This window comes from Equus asinus, chromosome 19 (genome assembly GCF_041296235.1).
Source record: "Equus asinus isolate D_3611 breed Donkey chromosome 19, EquAss-T2T_v2, whole genome shotgun sequence".
Taxonomy (NCBI): domain Eukaryota; kingdom Metazoa; phylum Chordata; class Mammalia; order Perissodactyla; family Equidae; genus Equus; species Equus asinus.
This window is the reverse complement of record NC_091808.1, coordinates 7549738-7570230: the sequence shown is the minus strand read 5'-3', so window position 1 is coordinate 7570230 and position 20493 is coordinate 7549738. Positions and strand designations below refer to the sequence as shown.

The window sequence follows — 20493 nt, the reverse complement described above, 5'->3', positions numbered from 1 at the left end:
CATTCTAGTTTGTCTGATTGCTCTCTCGTGGCTCTCTTAGCTTGTTTGTGTAGACTAGAAGTTAGTGTAGGTTTATTGATCCAGGCTCTACTTTTTTGGCAAGCACGCTTCATCGATAGTGCCGTGTGCTTGATGTTGCATCACTTCAGAAGGCACCCCCACATCTGGCTGTTCCACTTTTAGTGATTCTGACATTGATCTGAGGGCAGAGTCACAATGTCACGTGTCTGCCTTGGCTACCCTCAGGACCTCATGGGTTAGGTTGGACAAGTTTTAGCCTATGATCTTTTGGTATGGATTTGGGGAACCAAGACATTGTTGATGCAGTTGACAAAGCTGTGTCATCTAGCCTCTACCAGCCTCTCCAGCTGCATCCCTTTTACTCTTCATGTTCTGGCCACACTGCCTACTTCCAGTCACTCACACCACCACGTCCCTCCCTGCCTTGGGGCCCTCATACCTGCGGTTCCTCTCTCTGGAATCCTCTTTCTCCTATTCACAGTTGAACTAAATTCGCTTATCCTTTTGAGTTTGGTTGCAATGACTCTTCCTTTGGGAGACTTTCCATGATGCCCAGGTAAAGTCACACACTCCAGTTATGAGTTCTCATGGGACTTGGTATCACTTTTTTTTTTTTTTAAGAACTTATCACCATGACAATTATGAATTCTTTGACAACTCAGTATAGTGTCTGTTCCACCTTGGTGTGCTGTAAGCTCCATGAGGGCAGAAATCACATTTGGCTTTTCTGTTGCCCAATCCCCAGCATCCAGCCTGGTGCTGGGAGCACATTTGCTAGATGAATGAAAACACAGCTGGAGTAGAGGGGTGTGCCGTAGGCTCTTGGCTTCACAAGCTTGTTTTAAGAGGCAGGCCTTAGCCTCTGGATTCTCCCACTCCTATTAGGAGGACAAAGAGACTTGTGAGACAGGATAGGTGGAAATGCTTGCCTATGTCCTATATTTCACTCAAACTGCTTTTCGAAAATTCAGATCTACTCTCCAAGCCTTCTCAGTGTCAAAGAGGGGAGCAGAGGAGACTGGTCACTGTAAGGGGTCACATGACAGGCAAGAAATCACTAGTGAATGAGAGGACTTTTAGGAATCAGAGGGCCTACTATTTGGTTTTAAGTAGTTTTTTCTGTGCCTCGTTGATATAGCGTCTACCTTAGGGACCCTTGACCTTCATAGAAGTTTTGCTACATGAAACAGCCTGGCATTTAGCGTTGCTACGGGGGCCTGCCTTTGGGCCTCCTGGGAATAAGAACAGACCAAACCATGTGGTTTTTGCTGGCTTCTTGTTTAGCAACAAGAAGACCAGAGCAAGGCTCTGCTGGGAAGGGCCCAGGCCAAGGTCCTCAGCAGAATGGGTTCTGGGATGAGGAATCTGAGGTTTATAGCACAACTTGCTTCTCCTTCTCCAACACACCTGCTTATAACTTTGTCCCTCCAGATGTACTGTTCTTGGATAGAAACTGCTTAGCTCCTGCCTGCCCTGGAGGGGTGGACCTGCCTGTGCTCCCTTTGTGACTGTCTTGGGGTCTTACTGCTGTCTACTTGGACCCAAACCAGGATGCTGCTATCCTCCTGCCTCTGATCATTGTGAGCGGGAAACCCTGCTGGCGCCCTCGCCCCTGGGAGGCTGCACTGAATTTGCATCTTGGCTGCATTCTTGGCACCAGCTGTGTGTTTGGGATGTCTCCTTTCATCCCGTTCCTCAAGCTTCTTCTTATTTCCCAGGTCTCAACATGGCTCCTGAGACAATAGGCAGGGGTTAGGACAGGACCTTGCGTGCCAGTTCAGCTGTGCGTGACTAGCTCTGGGCGAGTCTGTTCTAGCCATGCTAGGAACCACCTCTTACTTGGACAACATGGTTTCCACATCCATCATCTTCTTTGACCTCCCTCAGCAATGTATAAATCAGGCAGAACAAGCATGACCCTCTCCCCTGGGTCTCAGGTGAGAAACCTGAAAATCAGGAGATGGCTCATGCCCATGGCTGTTGGAGAACAGGGCTGGAAGCCAACTCCAGGCTTTCTGACTTCTACCCCAGGGCTCTCGTTGCATGCTGGTTAGACTTATACCGCTCAAATCTTAATTTCCTAAAGGCAAGTGGCAGATTACATGCTCTTAGCGTGATCAGCTTCTTCTCAAAAAAGAGCTCATTTCTTTAAATGTTGAATTTCATGTGTGCATCCTCGCAACTTGAAAAGAAAAATGAAAATGAAATGTGGGAATAAAACAGATATGCAAATCAAAAGCTAGTTCATTCATTCAGCAAACATTTATTGAGAGCCTACCCTATGCCAGGCGTTGTTCTAGATACTGAGCATACAGCAGAGAACAAAACAAATATTGTCCCTGCCCTCAAGATTGCTCCCATTCTAGTTGGGGGAGAAACATAATAATAAACAATAAGTTAAATGATGGCGAATGTGATGCAGCAAAATAAAGAGGGTAAGGGGCTTCAGAGTTTTTAATGGGCTGGGCTATTTAATAATGGGTTCATCAGAGAAGGTCTCTTTCAGATGACGCTGACTGAACCTGGACCGAAAGAAGGGAGGAGGCAAGCCATGTAGACGTGGGGAGGAGTTGACATCTTGGTTTTTATCATAATCTGGGGCAGAGGTTGGCAAACCACAGCCCATGGGCCACATCTAATCTGCTGCCTCTTCTTATAAATAAAATTATTAGAACACAGCCGTGCCCGTTGTTTAGTGTTGTCTGTGGTCGTTCTCCCAGTGCAACGGCAGCGTTGAATCTTTGCCAAAGAGATTGAATGGCACACGAAATCTAAAGTATATACTATTTAGGCTTTTATAGAAAAAATTTGTCAACCCCTGATCTAGAACAGCGATTCTCAAAGTGTGTTCTGGAAACCCTCAAGATCCCTGAGACCCTTTTAAAGGGTCCATGAGGTCAACTATTTCATAATAGTACTAAGACATTATTTGCTTTTTCCACTCTAATCTTCTCATGTTGGTACAGTAGAATTTTCCCAAAGGCTACACATAACGTGTGATAGTGCAACTGATCAAATGCAGAAACAAATAGGAGAGTCCCACTGTCATCTATGAAGCCAGGCATTAAAGGGACTTGCAAAAAATGTAAAACAATGTCACTCATCTGACTAATTTTTTTTTGTTTTGGGAAATATAGTTATTTTTCATAAAAGATTTTATGTATGTTAACTTATAATGGGTTTATTCTTGTTATCTTAAATAAATTAATGAGGAAGTATTTAAAAAATGTGTCAGTTTTAATTTCTAAAACAGTTCATTTGGGTGGACATAACTCACATAAAAGTTTTGGGGGTCCTCATTCATTATTAAGATTGTAAAGGAGTCTGGTGTTGAGAAGTTTCAGAACAGCTGATCAGGAAGTAGCCAATTCTATTTTTCCTTTGGAAGCTGCAGAAGTTACCAAAAAATGTTCTTTCCATGGACAGCAAGCCTCAGTTTCCTACCCGGAGAAGGATGGTCAGACCTACACTCTGGGGTGTGTATTGCATGAGATGATGGTTGAGTGTTAAGCGTTGAATTGTGTTACCCAGAGATGTATTGAAGTCCTAACACCCAGTACCTGAGAAAGTGACCTGTTTTGAGAATACAGTCCTTAGTTAAGATGAGATCGTTGTGGTGGGGAGGGGCTCTAATCCGGTATGACTGGTGTCCTTTAAAAAGGGGAAATTTGGGCACAGACACACACACAGCGAAGGGGGACATGATGACAGAGAGGGAGTGATGCTTCTAATGCCAAGTAAAGCCAAAGGCTGCCCGCGAACCAAGCGGAGCTAGGAGAGGGGCTGGGGCTGCTTCTCCCTCAGAGCCCTCAGGAGGAATCTTCCCTGCCCGTGCCTGGATCTCAGACGTCCAGCCTCCAGGACTGTGCGATACATTTCTGTTGTTCAGGCCAACCGGTGTGCGGTTCTTTGTTACAGGGACCCTGGGAAACTAAGATGAAGGGAGATTGTTTTGTACCAGAAAGTGCTCTGCAGGTGTCAGGGGTCTGGTGCTAGGGCCATCTTTTTCTTTCAGCTGCTGGGTGTTTAAGTCACTACTCTCAGATGTCCTGTCACGTGATGCTTTCCTATCATTTTGTATTTCTAAGTATTCTTCCCCTTAAATTTTTGCGCCTCCTCTGCTAGCCCTTTCCTTCCTCCTGTACATCTTGCCTTCACAACCCAGGGCTGGATCTTTGCCTTGTCGAGACTTTTTAGTAGCTACTTGTGGACCCCCAGAGTGCCCCTCAGTGCACAGCACGTACACTTGGCTGCCTGATCAGAGCCAAGGGGAGCCCCTCAGAGGGACATGTCCTTAGACTGCCGAGGAGTAACTCAGCTAATTCTCACAGGCCCAGGGGGTATATAACAGATGGGGCAATTCAGACCCAGAGCAGTGGGGTCGCTCAGCTCAGAAGTTGCAGGCTGACTCCAGAATTCATGCTCTGAACCCTAGTCAAAGTGAGAATTGTGATCTAGAGCACGTCTCCATTAGGATTAGATTCTGTGTTGTGATATGACAGAGAACCCCCTATAGTAGTGATCTATCCAATATAAGGGGGGTGGGAAGTGGTATCAGACTTCCGTGTACCTACTCGGGTTCCTGGAACCCACTTTCTCCGGCATTGCTGTGGGAACCAGGTAACCAGGATGTGGAGTGGGCAGCTCCATGGTGCTGTCTGGAATCATGAATTTAGCATCTGTTAACAATTCCTGTCTACTCTGAGAAAAGTAGACAAGGAAGTGGAGAAGTGTTAAGAGCTATTCACCTATGGATGTCCTCCTTGATGCTGCAGAATCCAGGAGTCTCCAGACAGAGAGCTGGGCAGGCGAACAAGGGCTTCTCCACATTGTCCTCAAACTGCGACTGACTCTGGAGAAGGAGAGGCAGACTGATGGAGATGAGGAGAAAATTACACCCAGAACATCAGGTGAAAGCTGATATGGTGTCTGGTTGGTTCCAGTTAGCTGTGTGCTTAGAAGTGGTTAAACATTAATTTAGGTTCTTTCCTATCAAAGGGCAAAATTCAGAGCCAGGAGAGATAGGCAGGTGTGTGGAGACCTCAATCTGTTTCTTAGGACACTAGGCAGGAGCCCACTGATTCAGGGAGTGTAAGTAGTCGTTGGTGTTGCTACCTGCACGCCCTCCAGCATGGCCTGCCTTCTCCGTGCATTTTGGAGAGTTTCGGCAGGGGTTTTCTTCTTAGCATTGTGGGGCATGAGTGTAGGTGACAAGCTGCTGGTGGTCCCTCAGGACGGAAGCCACTGGCTCAGTATGAAGGACATCATTGAGCCTCTCAGTGAGAAGGGGCATGACATCGTGGTGCTGGTGCCAGAAGTCAATTTGCTTCTGAAAGAATCTGAATACTACACAAGAAGAATCTATCCAGTGCCCTATGAAGAGGAAGAGCTGATGAGCCGTTTCCGCTCTTTTGGAAAGAATCATTTCGCTGAGAGATGGCTCCTGGATGCTGCTCAGACTGAGTACAGGAATACCATGATCGTTGTCCGCATGTACTTCCTCAACTGCCAGAGCCTCCTGAACCACTCTGAGACCCTGAGTTTCCTCAGGGAGAGCAAGTTCGATGCCCTTTTCACAGACCCGGCCTTACCCTGTGGGGTGATCCTGGCTGAATACCTGGGCCTGCCCTCCGTGTACCTCTTCAGGGGCTTCCCGTGTTCCCTGGAGTATGCATTCACCAGAAGCCCAAACCCGGTGTCCTACACTCCCAGATGTTACACCCAGTTCTCAGACAGGATGACTTTCCCCCAACGTGTGGCCAACTTCCTCGTTAGTTACTTGGAGGACTACCTATTTTACTGTCTGTATTCAAAGTATGAAGACCTTGCATGGAATCTTCTCAAGAAAGATGTGCACTTACCCACCTTATATCAGAAGGCCTCCATTTGGCTGTTAAGATATGACTTTGTGTTTGAGTATCCAAAACCAGTGATGCCCAACATGGTCTTCATTGGCGGGGTCAACTGCAGGAAGGAGGGCATCCTGCCTCAGGTGGGTGGTTTATTTCTTTTGGATTGCCCCTGTTCTTTGTGGGAAGCCATTGTTCTTACAAGCTCTGTCTCCCTGTCATTTGGCTCCTTGAGCCTACTTTCACCTTGGATGTCTGTCTGAAGAACCACTTCAGAAATGGGATATCAGACTTGGAGCAAGGGCTGTGTAGGAGATCTGAAGCAGAGTTTTTTGTTGTTGTTGTTGGGAAGATTGGACCTGACCTAACATCTGTTGCCAATCTTCCTTTTTGTTGTTATGTATTATCTATTTTTTGTATGTGGGACACCGTCACAGCATGGCTTGATGATCTATGTGTAGGTCTGTGCCCAGAATCCGAACCCACCAACCTCAGCAAACTATTGCTGGTGGACCTAGTCTGCCCAGAGGCCTCTTGTTATATGGCCCAGAGCTTAGAATGGTGTTTACATGTTTAACGGGATGTGAAAAACAACCACAACCAAGAGAAGGTGACAGAGATGTGTATGGCCTTCCGAGCCTACGTATTTCTTATCTGACTCTTTACCGAAAAGGTGTGTTGACCTCTGACTAAGGCAGGTGTTTCTAGATGCCCTCCTGACACATGGGCAAGAAGGCCCCGAGCTACTTTCGAATTTAGAAACTTGTGAGCTTTGGGTGTTTTTGTTTTAACATTTCCACTGTTGAAAGGCTTCAGACCACTGTGTCTCTCACACCAGAATCCTCCTTTTCAATGCATTTTTCTACAGAAAGAAGCCTCAGTAGGTCCCAAAGACCCTTCCCACCCTCCTTGAACACCTGCCCATTTCTTGTTGACACTTTGGACAGTTAGAGTCAGTCTGAAGAGCGGTGGGGACTGGGGGATGAGCATAAGTGGACTGGTTCCAGGGAGCACGGGGCAGGAATAGAAAACATGTTTGTCACGAAAACTTAACCAAGAAGTTAATAAGCGAAAGAGTAATAAGAAACATTGGCATCAGAAGGAAAAACTTTATGTTTGGTATCTTGGGCCAACCATTATGTTTTTGCAAAAAGTTTGTATTTAGTCCTGTTGAGAAACCAGATGGCAGTGAATGAACTTTTGGATACTGTGAACCCTTCTCTGTTCTTGACTGACATTTGTATCTCAGTTGTCATCCCAATGTGACATCACAGGGAAAATTCTGTACAATATGTAATTATCTCCTTATATTTGTGATTATAAAGTGATCAAAATCAAGTTTTTCTTCCTTAGATAATAATATTGTTTCACCACTATGAAAAAAATGTGGTCTTTGGAGTGATGGAAATGTTCTGGAATCATATGTATGTGGCGGTTGCACAGCATTGTGAATGTCCTAAATGCCGCTGACTTGTTCACATTAAAATGGTTAATTTCATTACATGAGCTCATCTTGATAACTTATTTTACAAAAGAAGATGCATCATAGATCAGAAAAAATAAAAGTCTGATTTATAGCTAAAAATCAAACTCCATTCCTTAGTAGGCAATTAACATAGTCAGGCAATACATAAAGTAAACACAACACAAATGGACAATAAAAGTTTAAAAACACATTTAACTTCAGAAATAATCCACCCATTCAAATGAAACAATGAAATTCGATTTCGCGAATCAAATCAGCAAGCATGTTTCGTAGGCAACTATTGCCGAACTTAAAACAGATATTCAAACATGTTTTCTAAAAATCTGCAAAGTCTTTGGAAAACCAGGGCTGGTGAACATTCCCTGCATCTTGCTAAGACTCGGGGTCCAGGAAAGTGAGCCCAGTCTCTGGGGACCTGTGGGCTCCCAGCCTCGCCCATGGGGGAGAGTAAACCGGATCACTTCCCACCTCTGCCCATGGTGCCTCCTGCCTCGTCTGCCCAGGGAGGGACTCAGCCACCTCTCAGGGCTCCTCTGTTGTTTCTGCCCAAGATGCCCTTGGAGCAGCCGCTCGGCCACATGGCTGGCGGTTCCCACTGGGAGACCTTCAGGGGCTGGGCCGTGGGGCAGCCCCAGATGTTCTGAAGCCGCTTATCCTGGCTCCTCTCCAGCCCAGTGCATCTTCTCCAGCCCTGTGCACCTTGTCACCTGCCCCCAAGGCAGTTCTGCTTGTGTCACATTGTCCCAGGTGCCTTTCCCTTTGCCTATGGAGACTCCAACCCAGGTTGGATAGTGGAACGCTCTCTCCATTGTCCTTCTTGCTCCTTAGTTGAGACCCATCTGTCCCATGGCTAGTATCTTCTCCTCTTGGGAGGCTCAAGTCAAATATTTTTGGAAGAGATCTTTCCTTTACATTTCATTGTTAGATGAGCTGTTGGAGTGTTTTTCTTAGAAGAAAGGAATTCAGAGATGAATGCCGGTGTCTTCCACTTGCAGTGCAGAGAACTGCTCACAGCTTCCACAGGACAAGTTTCTACTCTCCCTGTTTGGGCACACAGACCTTGGAGGCACGTCCTAGCCAGAGCTCAGGCTCCTGGACCAGCACATCCTCTCTGCCCAGCCTGCTGTGGGGAAGGGAGTGGAGAGCTCAGCCCTTCCCTGAACTAGGGTGAGGAAAGGCCAGCTGTTGCTCCCCTGCTGCCCCCAGGGATCCCTTGCTCGTCCCCATTACACTAGCAGAGTAAGAGCTACAAGACAGGGATTGGAACCCAGCTGTGTGGCCGAGGCAGGTGGCTCACCCCCGAGTGTTCCTTTCTCCATCTGTGCAATGGGAACACTCCGGAAGTGGTGGTGGGCAGGTAAGATCCAGTTCAGGGGAGAACTTGGAAAACTGTGAATGCAACACAGATGCACAGGGCTGCTTCGGGCTGGAGTAACAGGATGGAGACCCTCAGACAGGAGGTAGTCCCACTCTCTCACATAAAGGAGCAAACTGATGCTTCTAGGCAAGCTGAGTGAGCTACCTAAGGCCACAGGCTGCAGCCAGGAGCAGGGGCAGGATAAGAACCCACTCCCTTGTCACCCTCCCACCCCGAGGTCACCTGCTTCCAGACAGTCTTTTATCCTGTTATACCAGACCTGGAAATACACAGCCTCAGCTAAGGAAGACAGGAAACTGAATGGTGGGTCAAAGGATCCAACGGGCCTCCTCCTGGCCATGCAGCCTGGACTTCAGCCTCCTTATCTGATCACAGGGCTGACAACCTCTGGCTCACCCCTCCTAGGGTTGTTTGAGGATCAAATGGGCAACATGGGAAAGTGCTGTGTAGACTTTAAGAGGAGACTGTGGCCCTATCTCTTTCTTCCCTGGACCTTAGCCCAGTACAGGCTGCAACTTTCTCTCTGTGAGGTGATAAAGACAACGTAGTTTTCTTGCAACATTCTTTGGCGAGCATTTTCCCAGAAAACTCAATCCTAACTCCTCAGTTGTAGCTCTTCTGTTCCCACGTTTTCTTCTTCTGTGTTCTGGAATCATCTAGAGAGTGGTTCTCAAACAGGAGAGATTTATCCACTTGGGGGGCAATGTCTGAAGAAGTTTTTGAGGTCGCAATTGGGGGATGACACTGTCTTCTGGGAGGTGTTGTCCAGGGATGCCGTTAAAAATCCTACAAAGCACAAGAAATACTCACCCACCCACTCCCGACAAAGAATTATCTTGCCCGAATGTCAACATTATTGAAGTTGAGAAACAGTGATCTAAATAGATTCCAAGTGAGTATCAGTGGTTTCTACCCGCCCAGGCCCCCAGCTGGGTGGTGTGGGGGCAGCAAGGATCCTCTGCCCACCCTCTGAACTCACCTTGTCTCCCAACAGCGGTCTCCACTACCAGTACTCACTCAGGCTACAATCTCAGCATTTATTTGTGAACTGAAGTTGAATTGTAGGAAAGTCAGGTGATCAAAAGCGCAAAATGCCAAGTCATTCTTAATAGGCACTTTTTTAAACACATGACTTAGGCCGGTGTCTACCGTGCCCTCAGTGGTTTGCTTCTCTTTCAACACCCTGTGTTCATCTTTATACCTGGTTATATTGGAGAGTAATAGACATCCTGGGCATTTTAACAGCTCTCTTTCTATTAATGAGCAATTATCTAATGAGTGACTAAATGCTAGAATAGTCAGGGTTAAAAGTTTTCGACATGAGTCTCTGAAAAACTAGAAACTTGGTTGCTCAATAACATAGATAACTCTAGGGGAATGAGGTAAAGTGGGTATTTTTAAAAAACCAGTTTATTGAGAGAATTCACATAGTATACAATCCCTCTATTAAAGTTTACAGTTCAGTGCTTTTTAGTAGATTTTCAGAATTGTACAACCATCACCACAATCAGTTTCAGAACATTTTCAATCACCCACAAAAGAAAGCCCATACCCATTAGAGGTCACTCTCCATCCTCCCCCCCACCCACCCCTGGTAACCGCCAGTCTGCTTTCTGTCTCTATGGATTTAGTCTGGATAGTTCATATGAATGGACTCATACAATATGTGGCCTTTCATGCCTGGCTTCTTTACTTAGCTTAATGTTTTCAAGGTTCATCTACATTGTGGCATGTATCGGTACTTCATTCCTTTTTATGAGCAAACAATATTCTCTTGTGTGAACAGGCCATATTTTATTTATCCACTCGTCAGTTGATGGACATTTGGGTTTCCACCTTTTGCTTTGTGAATAGTGCTGCTCTCAGCATTTGTGTACAAGTTTTTGTTGGAACACTTGCTTTCAGTTCTTTGGGGAATGTACCCAGGAGTGGAATTGTCAGGTCATCTGATAATTTTATGTCTAATTTACTGAGGAACTGCCAAACTATTTTCCACAGTGGCTGTACCATTTTACACTCCCACCAGTGTTGTATGAGGGTTCCAATTTCTCCACATCTTTGCCAACACTCATTATTTGCCATTAAAATGTTTTTTTATAGCCATCTTAGTGTACATAAAGTGATATCTCATTGTTTTTATTTTCATCTCCCTAATGACTATTATTTTGAGCATCTGTTCCTATGCTTGTTGGCATTTCTATATCTTTGGAGAAATCTCTGTTCAAACCTTTTCTACATTTTTTAAATTGGGTGGGCCTCTTTTTGTTGTGGGTTGTAAGAGTTATTTATATATTATAGATAGAAGCACTTTATCAGATAGATGGTTATGTTTTTTTCTTCTACTTTCTGGGTTTTGTTTTCATCTTGATGGTGTCTTTGAAACACAATAGTTTTAAATTTTGATCAAATGCAACTGATGTATTTTTTCTTTTGTAGCTTGTGCTTTTGATGTTATATTTAAAAAACCATTGCCAAATCCAAGGTGAAGATGACCTATGCCTGGGGCCGGCCCCCTGGCTGAGTGGTTGTTTGCCCACTCTGCTTCGGTGACCTGGGGTTTCACCATTTGGATCCTGGGTGGGGACATGGCACCGCTCATCAGGCCATGCTGAGGTGGCGTCCGACGTAGCACAAACAGAAGGTCCTACAACTAGAATATAGAACTATGTACTTGGGGGCTTTGAGGAGAAGAAGAAGAAGAGAAAAAAAAATTGGCAACAGATGTTAGCTTAGGTGCCAATCTTCGGGAAAAAACAAAACAAGGCTTATGCCTGTTTTCTTCTAATATTTGTATGGTTTTGGCTCTTATTTTTATGTCTGTGTTCTATTTTCAGTTGAGTTTTTTTGAGTGATGTGAGGTAATGGTCCAACTTCACTTTTTTTGCATTTGGATGTCCCAGTACCAGTTGTTGAAAAGATTTCTTTCCCCTTTGAATTGTTTGCAGACCATTGTGAGAAATCATTTGACTACAAATGTGAGGGTTTATTTCTCTAATCTCAATTCTAGAAATACAATTGATTTTTATACATGGATCTTGTACCCTGAAGACTTGCTCAACTTGTATTTGTTTTAATTTGTTTTTTAGTGGATTCCTTAGGATATTCTATATACAGGATGTTGTCATCAGCCAACAGACATAGCTTTATTTCTCCCTTTGCAATCTGGATGATTTTATCTCTTTTTCTGGCCTAATTGTCCTGGCCAGAACCTCCAGGACATGTTGAATAGAAGTGAGAAGAGGGGACATCCTTTTCTTGTTCCTGATCTTATGGGGAAAGCATTCTGCGTTTCACCATTCAATTTAATTGGAGATTTTTAATAGATGCCCAGATCACTAGATTGAGGAAGCGCCCTTCTCTTCGTGGTTTGTTGAGTGTTCTTATCCATACTGGGTGATGGATTTTGTCAAATGCTTTTTCAGTGTCTCTTGAGATGAACACGTGGTTTTTGTCTTTTATTCTAATGATATGGTATATTACATTCATTAATTTTCAGTTGGACACCAATCTTGTATTCCTGGGATAATCTCACTTGATCATGGTGTATAATCCTTTTTAGTTGTTACTGGATTTGGTTGGATAGTATTTTATTGTGGATTTTTGCGTCTGTGTTCATAAGAGATATTGGTGTGTAGTCTGATTTTCTTGTGACGCTTTTGTCTGAGTTTGGTCTCAGAATATTGCTGACCTTACAAATGGGCAACGGATACATGAAAAGATGCTCAGCATCGCTAATCGTCAGGAAAATACAAATCAACACCACAACGAGAGCACGGCACATCTGTTAGAGTGGCTATCCTCCAAACGACAGGAGATCAGTGTTGGTGAGGATGTGAAGAAAAGGGAAGCCTTGTGCATTGTTGGTGGGACTATCAATGGGTGTAGCCATTATGGAAAATATTACGGAATTTCCTAAAAAGATTAAAAGGGTCCTTAGTTTAGTTCAGATAAGATCGTTGTGAGGAGGGGCCCTAATTCAATATGACTGATGTCCTTACAAAAAGGGGAAATTTGGGCACAGACGCACACAGGGAGAAGGGGGACATGATGACAGAGAGGGAGTGATGCTTCTAATGCCAAGTAAAGCGGAAGACAGCCGGCGAACCAAGCGGAGCTAGGAGAGGGGCTGGGGCTGCTTCTCCCTCAGAGCCCTCAGGAGGAATCTTCCCTGCCCGTGCCTGGATCTCAGACGTCCAGCCTCCAGGACTGTGGGATGCATTTCTGTGGTTTAGGTCCCCCGGTGTGTGGTCCTTACTGTTACAGGGACCCTGGGAACCTAAGATAATGGGAGCTTGTTTCATACCAGAAAGTGCTCTGCAGGTGTCCGGGGTCTGGTGCTAGGGCCATCTTTTTCTTTCAGCTGCTGGGTGTTTGAGTCGCTCCCATCAGATGCCCTGTCACGTGATGCTTTCCTGCCGTTTTGGATTTCTACGTTTCCTTCCCTTTTTAATTTTTGCAGCTCCTCTTCAATCCCTCTCCCCTCTCCTGTACTTCTTTCAACCTCACAGACCATGGTTGCATCTTTGACTTTGGGAACTACTTGTGGACCCCCAGAGTGCCCCTCAGTGCACAGCACATACACTTGGCTGCCTGCTCAGAGCCAGAGGGAGCCCCTCAGAAGAACATGTCCTCACACTGTGGAGGAGTAATTCAGCTAATTCTCACAGGCCCAGGGGGTCCAGATACAACCTGCACATGACAGATGGGGCAATTCAGACCCAGAGCACTGGGGTCGCTCAGTTTGAAACAGGCAGGCTGACTCCAGAATTCATGCTCTTAACCACATGCAAAGTGAGAATTTCTGGCCTAGAGCATGTCTAGAGCATGTCTAGAGTAGTCTAGAGCATGTCTCCATTAGGATTAAATATGGTTCTCTGATAAGACAGATAACCCCCTATAATAGTGTTCTATCCAAGAGATGTGGCGTGGAAAGTTACGTCAGACTTCCGTGTGCCTACTCGTCTTCCTGGAGCCCACTTTTTCCGGCATCACTGTGGGAACCAGGTAACCAGGATGTGGAGTGGGCAGCTCCATGGTGTTGTCTGGAGTCATGAATTTGGCATCTGTTAACACTTCCTTTCTGCTCTGAGAAAAGTTGTCAAGGAAGTAGAGAAGTGTTGACAGCTACTCATGTATAGATGTCCTCCTTGATGCTGCAGAATCCAGGGGCTCAGGACAGAGCACTAGGCAGGCCTCCAGGGGTCTCTCTAAATGTCCTTAAACTGTGACTGTTTCTGGAGTAGAAGAGGCAGATTGATGGAGATGAAGAGAAAAATAAACCCAGAATATCAGGTGAAAGCTGATAAGGTGTCTGGTTGTTCATGTTTGCTGTGTGCTTAGAAATAATTAAATATTAGATTAGGTTCTTACCTATCAAAGGGCATAATTCAGAGCAGAGAGAGGTAGGCAGGACCTGGGAGACTGGTTTTTTAACGCAATCTGGCGGTAGCCCAGCGGTTTTGGAGCGTAAGTAGTCATTCTTGTTGCTACCTGCACTCCCTCCAGCATGGCCTGCCTTCTCCGTGCAGTTTGGAGAGTTTCTGCAGGGGTTTTCTTCTTATCACTGTGGGGCATGAGTGTAGGTGACAAGCTGCTGGTGGTCCCTCAGGACGGAAGCCACTGGCTCAGTATGAAGGACATCATTGAGCCTCTCAGTGAGAAGGGGCATGACATCGTGGTGCTGGTGCCAGAAGTCAATTTGCTCCTGAAAGAATCGAAATACTACACAAGAAGAATCTATCCAGTGCCCTACGACAAGGAAGAGATGGTGAGCCGTTACCGCTCTTTTGGAAAGAATCACTTTGCTGAGAGATGGCTCCTGAATGCTGCTCAGACTGAGTACAGGAATGTCATGATCGTTATCGACATGTACTTCACCAACTGCCAGAGCCTCCTGAACCACTCTGAGACCCTGAGCTTCCTCAGGGAGAGCAAGTTCGATGCCCTTTTCACAGACCCGGCCTTACCCTGTGGGGTGATCCTGGCTGACTACCTGGGCCTGCCCTCCGTGTACCTCTTCAGGGGCTTCCCGTGTTCCCTGGAGTATGCGTTCACCAGAAGCCCAAACCCGGTGTCCTACACTCCCAGGTGCTACACCCAGTTCTCAGACCAGATGACTTTCCCCCAACGTGTGGCCAACTTCCTCGCTAATTACTTGGAGATCTACCTATTTTACTGTGTGTATTCAAAGTATGAAGACCTCACTTGGAACGCTCTCAAGAGAGATGTGCACTTACCTACTTTATATCAGAAGGGCTCCATTTGGCTGTTAAGATATGACTTTGTGTTTGAGTATCCAAGACCAGTCATGCCCAACATGGTCTTCGTTGGAGGGGTCAACTGCAAGAAGGAGGGAATCCTGCCTCAGGTGGGTGGTTTATTTGTTTTGGATTGCCCCTGTTCTTTGGGGACAGACATCATTCACTTGCTCTGTCTTCCCTGTCATTTTGCTCCTTGAGCCATCTGTCACCTGGGATGGCTGCCTGAAGAACCAGCAGTGGGATGGGGATGCCAGGCTTGGAGTAGGGATGTGCAGGAGACCTGAGGCAGAGGTTTTTGTTTTGTTTTGTTTTGGTGAGGAAGATTGGCCCTGAGATAACATCTGTGCCAATCTTCCTCTATTTTTTTTTGTACGTGGGACACTGCCACACCATGGCTTGATGGATCGGTGTGTAGGTCTGGGTCTGGAATCCAAATCCAGCCAACCTCGGGTCACCAAAGAGGAGTATGCGACCTTTACCACTATGCCACTGGGCTGGCCCTGAGGCAGAGATTTTGAAAGATGTTGAGGTTTTGAGTGAAGATAGGGCTCATGCCTGCCAACAGCAGGAGATAGCTTTAGCTAGGTAATCTGTAGACAGTCACAGAATCATAGAATAAGCCTTAGAGTTTCCAGTCCAAATTCTGAATTATCTATTGAGAAAAGAGGTGAAGGCTTGACCAAGAGGATGCAGAGCTCAGAGGATAGTCCAGGTCAAAACCCTTCTCCCACGTGTGTGCCATCCATTTTCCCAGGGCCCTAAACCAGGGGTCAGCAAACTGTAGCCAGCGGACCCAATCTGCCCAGAAGCCTGTTACATGGCCCAGAGCTAAGGATGGTGTTCACATGCTTAAAGGGATGTGAAAAACAACAACAATGAGTCGGTGACAGAGAGGTGTGTTGCCTGCTGAGCCTACGTATTTCCTCTCTGACCCTTTACAGAAAAGGTGTGTTGACCTCTGACCCAAGGCAAGTATTCCTAGATGCCCTCCTGACACGTGGGGAAGAGGGCCCAGAGCTACTTGGAAAATAGAAACTTGTGATTCTTGTGGTTTTTTGGTTTTAGTATTTCCACTGTTGAAAGGCTTCAGACCACTGTGTCTTTCCCACCAGAATCCTCTTGTTGAATGTTTTTTTCTTGAGAGAGGAAGCCTCAGTAGTTCCCAAACACCCTTCCCACCCTCCTTGAACACCTGCCCATTTCTTGTTGACCCTTTGGACAGTTGGAGTCATTGTGAGAGGCAGTGGGGGCCGGGGGATGAGCATAAGTGGACTGGTTCCAGGGAGCACGGGGCAGGAATAGAACCTGTGTGTCAGGAAAATTTAACCAAGAAGTTAACAAGCAATGAGTAATAAGAAATATTTGGCATAAGCAGGAAAATACTTCATTTTTTGTATCTTGGGCCAACCATTATGATTTTGCCAAAAGTTTGTATTTAGTCCTCTTGAGAAACCAGACGGCAGTGAATGTACTTTTTGGGCACTGTGAACCCTTCTCTGTCCTTGACTGACATTTGTATCTCAGTTGTCATCCCAACGTGACACCACAGGGAGCATTCTGTGCAATATGTTATTGGGCCCTTGTATTTGTGATTATAAAGTGATCAAAATCAAGTTTTTTCCCCTCAGATAATGAAATCGGTTCGGCACTATGAAAAAAATGTGGTCTTTGGAGTGTTGGCAATGTTCTGGAATCGTATATGGGTGGTGGTTTCACAACATTGTGAATGTCCTCAATGCTACTGAATTGTTCATGTTAAAATGGTTAATTTCATTACGTGAGCCCATCTCAGTAACGTTTAAAAAAAGAACATGCATCCTAGATTAGGAAAAATGAAACCCTGATTTATAGCTCAAAGACAAACGCCACGCCTCAGTAGGAAAATAACACGATCAGGCAATACGCAAGGTAAACACAACACAAGAGGACAACAAAAGTTTGAAAATACTCATCTCACCACGGGGCCAACAACTTCTGGCTCACGCCTCACGGGTTTGTTTGAGGATCAAATGGGCAGCGTGGGAAAGTGCTGTGTAGACTCTTGAGAGGAGACTGTGGCCCCACCTCTCTCTTCCCTGGACCTTAGCTCAATACAGGCTACAACTTTCTCTGTGAGGTGATAAAGACAACATGCTTTCCTCGCAACGTTCTTTGAGGAGCATTTTCCCGGAAAACTGAATACCGGTTCCTCAGTCCTAGCTCTTCTGTTCCCACGTTTTCCTCTCTTGTGTTGCAGAATCATCTAGAGAGTGATTCTCAAACAGGGGTGGCTTTTCCCCTTGGGAGGCAACGTCTGATGACATTTCTTCCTTTCTTTTATAAGGGAGATTCGCCCTGAGCTTACATCTGTTGCCAATCCACCTCTTCTTTTGCTTGAGGAAGATTAATCCCGAGCTAACATGTATGCCCATCTTCCTCTACTTTGTATGTCGGATGCCTCCACAGCACGGCTGATGAGTGGAGTAGGTCCACACCTGGGATCCAAGCCCGCAATACCCAGGTTGCCAAAGCAGAGTGTGTGGAACTTCAACCACTCAGGCACGGGGCTGGCCCTGAAGACGTTTTTGATGCCCCGATTGGGGGATGAGTGTCCTGTAGCAGGTAGAGTCCAGGGGTGCAGTTAAAAGTCCTACCAAGCACAAGAAATACCCACCCATCCACTCCCGACAAGGAATTTTCTGGCCCCAAATGTCAATAGAGTTGAAGTTGAGAAATGCTGATTTAGATAAATTCCAAGTGAGTCTCAGTGACTCTACCAGCAGAGCTCCCAGCTGGGTGGTATGGGGGCAGTAAGGGTCCTTTGCCCACCCTCTGAGTCCACCTTCTCTCCCGACAGGGGTCTCTACAAGCAATACTCGCTCCAGCTGCAATCTCAGCATTTATTTGTTTGCGTTTGGATTGCATTCCAGGCAAGTCATGGGAACAAAACCCCAAAATGCCAAGTCAGTCTTAACAGACAGTTTTTTAAATACATGACTTGGACCAATGCCTGTGACGCCTTCAATGGTTTGGTTCTCTTTCAACACCCTGTGTCCATCTTTATGACTGGTTATATTGGGGATTAACAGACATCCTGAACATTTTAACAGCTCTCTTTCTTTCTTTTTTTTTCTTTTTCTTTTGTTTTTGAGGAAGATTAGCCCTGAGCTAACATCTGCTGCCAATCCTCCTCTTTTTTGCTGAGGAAGACTGGCCCTGAGCTAACATCTGTGCCCATCTTCCTCTGCTTTATATGTGGGACGCCTGCCACAGCATGGCTTGCCAAGCAGTGTGTAGGTCGGCACCCGGGATCCAAACTGGGGACCTCCAGGCCACCAAAGCAGAACGCGTGTGACTGCTGCACCACTGGGCCGGCCCCAACAGCTCTTTTTCTTTTAATAAGGAATTATCTAATGAGTGGCTAAATGCAAGAATAGTCAGGGTTAAAAAGAAGTTTTCAAAATGAATCTATGAAACAAACTTGGTGATCAATAATTTATATAACTCTACAGAATGAGATAAAGTGAGTATTTTTTTAAAAAACACTTTCTTGAGATACAGTTCACACACTATGCCATTTCTTCATTATAGTTTACAATTCAGTGGTATTTAGTAGATTCAGAGTTGTACAACCATCACCTCAATCAGTTTCAGAACATTTTCAATCACCCACAAAAGAAACCCCATACCCATTACAGGTCACTCTCCATCCTCCCCTCCCCCAGCCCCTGGTAACCATCAATCTGCTTTCTGTCCCTATGGATTTACCTATTATGGATAGTTCATATGAATGGACTCATACAATTTGTGGCCTTTCATGTCTGGCTTCTTTACTTAGCTTAATGTTTTCAAGGTTCATCTACATTGTGGCATGTATCGGTACTTCATTCCGTTTTATGAGCAAACAATATTCCGTTGTATGAATAGACCACATTTTATTTATCCACTCATCGGTTGATGGACGTTGGGTTTCCACCCTTTGCTATTGTGAATAGTGCTGCTCTCAGCATTCGTGTACAAGTTTTTGTTTGAACACCTGCTTTCGGTTCTTTTGGGTGCGTATCCAGCTGTGGAATTGTTGGGTCATATGATAATTCTGTGTTCAATTTATTGAGGAACTGCCAAACTATTTTCCACAGTGACTGTACCATTTTACACTTCCACCAGTAGTGTATGAGGGTTCCAGTTTCTTCACATCTGTGCCAGTGCTTATTATTATCCATTGAAAAACTTTTTTTATTATAGCCATCTTAGTGGGTATGAAGTGATACCTCCTTGTTTTCATTTTCATTTCCCTAATGACTATTATTTTGATCATCGGTTTGTGTGCTTGTTGGCATTCCTGGATCTTTGGAGAAAAATCTGTTCAAATCCTTTGTGCATTCTTTAAATTCGGTTTTTTTGTTGTTGTTGAATTGTGGGTTCCTTATATATTCTAGGTAGAAGCACTTTATCAGATACATGCAATATGTTTCTTCTCTCACATTGTGGATTTTCTTTTCACTCTTGATGGTGTCTTTGAAGCAAGAAAGTTTTAAATTTTGATCAAGTACAACTGATGTATTTTTTTTCCTTTGTTGCTTGTGCTTTTGATGTTATATTTTAAAAAGTATTGCCAAATCCTAGATCAAGAAGACTTATGCCTGTTTTCTTCTGATATTCGTATGGTTCGGGCTCTTATATTTACATCTGTGTTCTATTTTGAGTTAATTTTTCTGTATGATGTGAGGTAAGGGTTCAACTTCGCTTTTTTTTGCATATAGATGCCCACTTGTCCCAGGACCATTTGTTGAAAAGATCTCTTCCCCCTTTGAATTGTGTGAGGATCCTTGTGGAAAATCATTTGACCATAAATGTGAGGGTTTATTTTTCAATCTCAATTCTAGAAATGCAGTTGATTTTTGTATATTGATCTTGTATCCTGCAACCTTGGTGAACTTGTATTTGTTCCCGTTTGTTTTAGTGGATTCCTTAGGACTTTCTGTATCCAAGATCTCGTCATCTGCAAATAGAGATATCTTATTTCTTCCTCCCCAATCTCGAGGATTCTATCTGTTGTTCTTACCTAACTGTCCTGGTGGGAAAGTCCAGTGCAACGCTGAAGAAAAGTGAGAAGAGAGAACATCATTTTCTTGTTCCTGATCTTAGGGGGAAAGCATTCAGTGTTTCACCATTCAGTTTAATTGGAGATTTTTAATAGATGCCCAGATCATTAGATTGAGGAAATGCCCTTCTCTTCCTGGTTTGTTGTGTTCTTATCATACAGGGTGTTGGATTCTTCAAATGCTTTTTCTGTGCCTGTTGAGATGAACACGTGGTTTTTGTCTTTTCTTCTACTGATATGACACATTGCATTAGCTAATTTTCAGTTTGGAAGCAACCTTGCATTCCTGGGATTCCAACTTGATCTTGGTGTATAAAGCTTTTTACTTGCTACTGGATTTGGTTTGACAATCTGTTTTGTTGACTTTCATCTATATTTGTAAGAGATATTGGTGTATACTTTTATTATCTTTGGAA

General features: G+C 44.9%; 1 protein-coding gene across 2 annotated transcripts in view; it reads left to right on the top strand.

Moving 5' to 3' along the window:
- The first annotated feature begins 5036 nt into the window (after window positions 1-5036).
- Window positions 5037-20493, top strand: part of LOC106844857 (UDP-glucuronosyltransferase 1-6-like) — a 76842-nt gene continuing 61385 nt past the window's right edge. Inside the window, exon 1 of one of the 2 annotated variants that reach the window (XM_014862574.3) lies at window positions 5037-6013. In XM_014862574.3, coding sequence (XP_014718060.3) covers window positions 5153-6013 — 861 coding nt within the window. In that variant the 5' untranslated portion in view covers window positions 5037-5152. Of the gene's footprint in view, window positions 6014-14217; window positions 15102-20493 lie in introns of those variants that run through there. The other variant, XM_014862575.3, reaches the window with a different exon arrangement.